The following is an 8400-nucleotide window of genomic DNA, read 5'->3' as shown; positions in this document are numbered from 1 at the left end:
TCTACGTACGTGTGTGTTGGCTCTGTATGCACGTGGGCGTGACGTGATGAATCATCATGTACAACCAGTGCCGCCATTGGTGCGTCCATGCAACTAGCTAGGCCATGTAGAAGTAGTTTAACGAACCACGGTTGCAAGGGATAACCGAGCTGATGTGGCAAGCGAATTAACTAGGACCGGACCGGACCGGACCCGACGTCTCCGCGCAGGATTAACATCCGCAATCTGGTTTTCTTTTCTTCAGAGATCCATCGGAGCCGTGGCTGCAAGTTTCCCTGATTCGGTTTTGTCTTTGTCAGTGGATCAAGTTACTGTTAAAGTTCGTCAAGAGTAACGTCTGGGAACTGGTTTCTTCAGCCCGATCGGAAGTCAGAGGCAAGAGTAGCCGTTCAATGGTCTATTGACCTCCATTGTAATTATAATTATGTTTGATGTGGTTTGTACTTTGAAATATTTTCATAATAAATTTGGTTCTTTTCACGAACAAAAGATATATTTTTTGCGGCGAGTGGAGTCAACCGATAAAGTTAAGCTGCCACAGGCCAAAAAATCATGTTCTTGAACTTCAGCAATGTATACGACACTGGATGATCACGGTGAATAAATACTATATGGATAATCTTAGGTGAATGATCTTGGTTCCATCTAAATATGTTTGAATATTCAGCAATTTTTGGCAACATAATTACTTTAAAAGCAAACAGATTTATTGACAAAATAAGCATAGTTTAACCAGTCAAACCATGTTGAAAGTCACATGAACGAAACAGTATTTTCAGTTGTTTATGCGCATATCTAAAATTATTCAAATATCCCCTAATACAAGCATAGCAACTGATATGGCACATAGCAAGCCACAGAGGCAAAGAAATTTAATGCACGGAACTAAGCTGTGAAATATATAATGCATGGAACTAAGCTGTGAAATATACGATGACACGGAAAATGCTACACGAAAATTCGATAATTCAGTAGCAGCTAAAGAGAATATACACATTATTTCAGATTAAATAGAATGAACTAGGCTAAAAAAATCGCATTCATCACTTGCCGATTACACCATGATGATATGGTCTGTAGCTGATAGCTATTGCATATACACATAACCATAAAGAATAAAGTTGGACTACTTGGGTGTATCAAAAAGAAACATAGGAATTATTTCCTCGCCAGATTTTTGCACATACACGAAAAAAATCTAACAGCAGAGTTGTGAACTAGCAGAAAAAAGTAACTGATAAAGAGATGACTCCACAAACATTGCTATGCTTTGCGAGAATTGCAACGTCGATTGTGTCAGCATCATCACCCAATCAAACAGATGCGCCTTGATATTTGTCCAGAAAATTGAAGTAATCAATGCTCATTCTGCCAATCATAACAAGAAGACCAAATAGCATCAATGTTAAGGGAGATAAGTTGAAGTACAAATACAGGGATCACCGAATAGTTCAGCCATATGCAAACAATATTTTGTCAAGATCTGTTGTGCGCCCCAACATCTTGATATTGCCCTTTGGCTTTCTTGTGAAGTATATCTATTTGAAAACTGAGAAATTCTTATCAAAAAAAAGCTCTAGCTGGTTGGATTTCAGCATTTCCCCCAGGAAACTTGTGCAAGATGACCAAACAGTTAGAAACATACTACACTTCATAATTGGTGATTACCTTTAAAATCTCATCTGATTACCATGCATTAGTGCTCCATTCATCCATGTAAGACATTTTGCATGTTATTTTTCAGTCAACGACAAATATTCATCGATGAATGGAAGATTGATCCATCTAAGTTGATTATATTTAATAGGAAACTCAACGCAATAATTGGGTAAGTTTCTACAAGCACATGGATGCTCTCGTATCGTGTCACCTAAGTATCTTTATGAAGAGGAATTGCCAATGTTGTTTTGCTTCTGTATCACAAAATTGACAGTCACTTTGGTTTCCGCCTTGGATCACCAGTAGTCATTGCACGAACATGACCCCATCTTGAAGTGATGGAACCTATTCAGACCCCTTACAAAAAAACTCGCACTCCACAATGCCACTTATAAGCTTGAAGGCGTCGTGGTAGTCGCAACACTTCCTCAGGTTCTTCGTCACCCTAATGGTCATCCCATTGGGAATAACTAGCAAACCAAACCCCAATGCCAACAACTCATTTTGCACTCCAACCATCTCACCTTTCCCGTCTTCTCCATCCTCTTCATGAGCATCAAAGACTCTGTTAACCTGGCCTTGCACCAGTGGCGATACCAATCTGACGTAGAACACAAAGGGTATGTCCTTTATCTAGATCCAGCTGCACCCATGATCTTTCTTTATGCCTCACGGACTCATATTTAACGGATGCTCAATCCTGTCAAACAACTTTCTCGAGTACTCGTAGAATCCACACTTGGAGTACATGTCAACCAAAGCTACAACAATCATGATATCGCATATGTGCCCAAACCAAAGGATTGTTCCATGCACAGATTGCCAGCTCAAAGCCACCCAATGCCGGCACACGCATTCACAACGCTTGATAATGTGAAGTGGTTGGGCATCATGAAATTGCTTTTGGTTATGAACTCGTTGAAAAGTTGGATGGCCTCGCACACAAGTGCATTATGTGCGTATATAGACAACATCGAGCCCCATGACACCTCATTCCTTGCCGGAGCAGCCATTCCGTCAAAGAATGCACATGCATCCTCCACTTTTCCATTCTTGCCATACATGTCAATGAGTACGGCGGCAATGAAGGTGTCAGACATGTATCCCTCGACCTCAGCACGAGCATGCACTTTCCGCCCAAGTCTGGCATCGGCAAGGTGTGCGCACGAGCTGGCGGCTGTCGAGAAGGTGAAGGCATTCGGGGGCACACCGTTGTGAGACATGTCACGGAGGAGGGAGATTGATGAGGAACAATAGATGAGAAAAAAAAGGAAATCACATGCTAGATCTGTTTGGCTACTTCTAGATACTTCCACTCTAGTGTAGTATTTCTTTTCTTTTCTTTATCCTACCTGTTATTTCTAGAGTTCTCTAGTTATAAGTAGCTGTGAGTAGAATGGTGAATCAAAAATAATATTTTCTAGAATGTTCTAGCTATAAGTAGAAGTATGTGATGACTTTCCAAAGCCATATAAATAGAGGTCCTCCCCTCTAGTTTTTAACTGGAATATGTACCCACTACCTATAATAGAACTTGTCGTTCGTATCTAAGATCTTGTACTAGATCTTGTGCTCTAGGAGTTTTGCATTGAACTCCTGCTTCCATATCGTCCCTATCTCCTCCTCTAGAGTGATATCTAGCACAACACGTCAAAGTAGTTCCTTCAACTTTAGTGTTGTATTGTTTTGTGATCCTCATATTCACTCCTTTATTGAACCACCCAATAATGCAGGGGTTTGGATGATCATGAGTCTCAAGCTTTAAATGGTTTACCAACTTCTGGGAGATGAGATTCTCGTAGCTGCAACTATCAATCACTAATTTGCATGCCTTGCCATTCATCATGCATTTGCTCTCAAATATTTTCTTCCATTGTGTGTCGTTAGGTTATGTTGTGGAACATAGGAGACGCTGAATCACACATACCAGCTCTTCACCTTCTTCTCGACAAACTTCATGTCCCTACATCTTCAAATTTGTATTCTTCCTCATCGTCTTCACCATCATAGATAGTTGTGTTAACAACTTTTCTTAGCGGGCAACCGCTGGATATGCGTTAATAAATAATTCAAAAGGAATGTGTGATATCGATAGAGTCGCTATTGTTCCAAAACCAAAATAGTTTCGATAGAATTGTATGTAGGTTGTAGTTTTTTAGGTCGTGTGTTGTGCTTGGAGCTGGGGATGGAGAACATCGGGAGGCTACGAGGGATAGTGGGTGGGGCTTCAGATGAATGAGGAGCTGAGCATGCTGCCCGCCGGATGATGGAGCGGCATCGGACGCATGGCGACGCAGCGAGGTTGATTGCCGGAGGGCATAGCGGCACCTCAGAGGTGTGGCGATGTAGGGCCATTGAGCGCCGGACATACAAGCAGGGTCATAGTAGTGGCTATGCAGCTACTTTAAGCGCCAGATGGAGGACTGGCCCCAGAGGTGAGCGCGCCGCCGCCATGGAGTGCTTACCCCGCGTCGCTTCCAACGGAGTCAGTTGGGCCAGTCTTCGGGCGCGACCCGTTAAAAAGTCTACTTTTTAATTGCTTTTAATAAATCTCACATGTTGTCACAAAGAAATTCCAAAAAATATATTTATCTCCCTAATTTATACATATTAACATAAATACAAAATTCTCGTGTGTTATAAAAAAAATCCATGTGTTAAGTATCTCATGTGCTTCTAAAAATATATTTCATATAGTTTAATTTTTTTCACATATTAAAAAAACTAAATACACATCTTAAAAAACATTCATGAAATGAACAAAAGGTGTTCATGGGGTTTTCAATTTTTTAATCTAGTTTTATGAAGTGTTTCATGCAATTAAGAAAACTATTAATGTGTCTAAAAATGTTTGTAAGATTGAAAGTATTTTTTTAATGTTTGTGTAATTTCATAAATAATTTGTATATTAAACTCATGAAATTAAAACATGGTTACATAATTAAATTTTCATCCCGTTTGTTGTTCATCTCTGAGCCAATACTAGCCCTCCTAAGGATTTTGTGCTAGTTCATCAAAGTGATCAAGCACCTTTTACGGTGGAATTTTATAGGTTCAACTGAGAGGAATCTAGCATGAGCGGAATGATTAGATGGCTCTAGAAAGTAATTAGGACAAGTCACCTAGAAGAGGCGATCAAAGATCGGCACTAGGGATAAATTGGCAACAATAAATGAGAAATAAAACGAACTGTATGTAAGATTCAGACAAAAAGTGTGAACATTTGATTCATTACAGCTCAGCAGTTAGACAAAACCTAAGGATGGGCACATAACTCATAATTCACGCACATTTGTGCACCTGCTGGTCTATCACACATGACTTAAGCCCATTAAATTAAAGATTAATCCACCACACTCAATCCTGTTTGTTGGATTTTCGTCACACGTCGACCTCGTGAAGCGGCATCTCGGTATCTGACTGCACTAACATCCAGCCGATGGTGACAAAATTGGAGTGTGATACAAATTTTACTCAGATGTTGTAGTTCACACTTTCACCGGTCCAATAATATGTAATCATCTATTTATACTGAACATTTCTACTACCTAACTATCTTTTCATCAAATGTATATTGCTTTTGACGTACTATATTAATACTATTTTTAGGAGTAACTATCAACATTAAGAATGTAAACAAACTTATCTATTATTATTATAAAAAATGTGTACATTTCAAATATTTATCATTAGAAATACATTTTTAGTGCCATGTGAAACGCGTCATTTTCAAAAAAATATGCCTAAGAAAGGTTTTTTTTCGTCAGAATGGATTTCATCATAAATTCGAGCAATTCATACTAGCACAGTATTCGAGAAATAAAATACACATTTAATGATTATTTTGTATTTGTATGTATCCTTTCCCATTGTATTCCAAAATATCAAGAGAACCAGGTAGAGTGTTTTATAGTGTATCAATCAAGCAGCTTGATAGATATTGCTAAGGTCAAGACCGACAAAGTTTAGATGCAAATAAATAGATGATTCTAGTGTGTATGCAATGTCTAACATGCACGAGTGTCTATAAATACAAAGTTTGGTAATTTGTAATATTGACCAGTTGAATATTTTTAGATTATCTCTACAAAAAGTAGTATGATTTGTCTAAATAGTGTACGAGATATATCATGATTATTTCTTGCTCCATGGTGTTAGCAACATGATTATGTTTTCCTTGGGGCTCCCTTGGGAAATGACTTAGCTTTGCTGAAAAAGGCTTTCACACACGCACACAAAGTTAACACAAGTTAACACGCACACGCACACAAAGTAGCACCACACGAAGTAGCACATCTGATAAACAACTATAGGTACGTTTGCTAGAACACTATTCATAATATTTACATAATTATCGATATTTAATTACACAAAACAACTAATACATGCATATTGATCTACTTCTTAAAAGTTTGATGAGGTGTGGGACAAGATCCTACCAACGGATCACGTACGAGCAATTGCAGAGAAAATAGTGGGATTTTTGGTCGACCATGTCATAGAGGCCACGGAGAATTTCATTACCCGCTACCGCAGTAATGCCTTCATGTAGGAGAAATTGTGTGTTATATATATATATATATATATACACACATACATGTGTATGTGTGAATGGTGGTGCGAAACATTCGATGATATATATATATGATCGGTTCTACGAGAAATTCTATTTATATATATGCATAACATGTACAATATGCAGTATCGTAAAATACCAGCAAAAGAAAAAAATTAAATGGAAAACACAAAATTAAAGAAAAAAGAAATCCTGAACCCAAAACCACTCAAACCTTGTAGTACCGGTTGGTGTTATCTGTTGAGTAACACGATTGTATTAGGAAACATAGGTTAAACTAGGAAATATTCTCGTTTGCCTTGTGCTCCAAGTAGATCATGTACTCCTATATATATGCCCACGAGGCTCAAGCAATACAACGAACTATTGCACCAATCCCTCTCTCTCCCTTCTAACATGGTATCAGCCTAATCACGATTCAAACCCTAGCCGCCGCCGCTTCCGCACCCGCGCGCCGCCCCCGGGTTGGTCGGCTTCCATGACCGCCGTCAGGGGCCGCGCCGCCCGTACCTAGGGTTCGTTCGCCGGCCGTGTTGGCCGGCTGCCCTAGAGAGTCTTTTCCCCGAGCCTTGCTCTGGGGTTTTCTCTCTCCTGCCGGTCATCTTGATCGCACGGTTTCTTTTTGATTTTCCGATCTATTCTTGATCGGTTTGCGTCGCCCACCGCCGTCGTCGACCCCGAGCGCATCTACTCCGATCCCTGCGCGACCAGCCGGCCTCTTCTTTGACCCGGCGGCCACGCGCGCCGAGGCGGCCCGTCAGGGCCAGCCGCCGTCCGCGCGTCGGTCCGCCCGTCGCCCTGCGCCGGCCGTCACCGCCCTGCTCCGACCGGGACACCTGCATCGCCCCGACCCGGCGGCCTAGCGCCATGCGACGGCCAATCATAGCCATCGCTCGCGCGCCGGCCCGCCCATTGATCCACATCACCGGCCTCCGCCGCGTCTGCACGGCGGCTCGACGGTCTACCTCGCCGGCCTCATCCTCTGCTGCGTCGGGACGGCTGTGTCAGGCTCGTCGGCTGTCTCAACTCGGACGCCTCTGCTCTGTTGGTCACTCGGGCCTCACTGCCCGGGCGCCAGCGTTGCTTTGGCAGCCCGGGTGCCAGTGCTGACAAGCTCATCCGCACGACGTCCCACGCCGTCCGTCGTCGCCGGCTTCATCTTGGACTCCGCCGCCACCACACCTCCACCGAGCGGCGTCCCCGACCTCACGCGCGATCGGCTTGATCACCCGCTCGCCGCCGCAATCCACCTCATCTACGCCACGCGGCCGACTTGGCCCGTCGGTGACGCGCGCCTTCGCAGGTCCTGTGAAGATCGTCCTCGAGTTCAGCGCGCCTCTCCACCGATCGAGCATCAGGCCGCCGCTGCGTCGCCCCGTCGGGCCGCCACCCCGTGGTTCTCCTCGCGGCTGCATCGACTCGTGCGTCGTCGATGCGTCGCCCCTTCGGGCCGTAGTGTCGCGATACGCGGTCCCCGTCGCCGCCCCGAGGTCGTCCCCGCGGTTGCACCGACTCGTGAACCACTGTTGTGTCGCCCCTTCGGGACGCAGCGTCGCGGCCCGCAGTCCCCGCCGCCGCCCAGAGGTCTTCCCGCCGTCGCCCCGACCCGCCTGCTGCCGCTGCGTCACCCCTTCGGGCCGTAGCGCCGTGGCCCGCGGTCCGCTTCGCCGTCACCGCGCGTCGACCTCCCGTGGTATGCGCTGCACCGTCTATCTTGGCGCGGGAACGCCATCGTCCGCGCCGGTCTTCGTCACACTGTCAGAGTTCTTCACCTACTTCGAGCACCGCCGCCGCACTCCTAACCTAGCCGCCGCCGCCGTCAGGCCGCCGCCGCTCCTCTTCTTTGGCCGCCGCCGCCGCCCGTCCACCCCCTTCGTCTTTGTCCAAGCACCAGCCCGTCGCCAGCGTCGCCGTCATCTACTCCGACCACCATTGGTGACATCGGCCCCAAGCTGATGGACGCCGCAATCGTCGCCGAGTTCTTCTCTGCTGGCCCCTCCGACTTCTCCGACATGGCGTACAGCTCGTGCAGGTCCCTCGTCTACGCATGCTCGGTGCTGGCAACACCGATGCGTGCCTTCATCCACGATGTGTACCCGGGCCTGGCAAGCCTGGTCGACGCTTCGTCAACTTCGTCTTCATCCGTCTACGCATGCTCGGTGCTA

General features: G+C 44.9%; 1 protein-coding gene across 1 annotated transcript; it reads right to left on the bottom strand.

Moving 5' to 3' along the window:
- Positions 1–2004: 2004 nt before the first annotated feature.
- On the bottom strand, positions 2005–7125 carry LOC147962184 (pentatricopeptide repeat-containing protein At4g15720-like). The gene is given in 4 exon segments (XM_087534077.1): positions 2005–2260; positions 2348–2477; positions 2480–2947; positions 6927–7125. Coding segments are annotated over 4 exon segments (1053 nt in total).
- Between the last annotated feature and the right edge of the window lie 1275 nt (positions 7126–8400).

The sequence above is a fragment of the Triticum urartu genome, chromosome 7A, assembly GCF_056163025.1.
Source record: "Triticum urartu cultivar PI428250 chromosome 7A, HENAU_Tu73, whole genome shotgun sequence".
Classification (NCBI taxonomy): Eukaryota; Viridiplantae; Streptophyta; class Magnoliopsida; order Poales; family Poaceae; genus Triticum; species Triticum urartu.
This window is presented reverse-complemented; position numbering and strand designations above follow the sequence as displayed.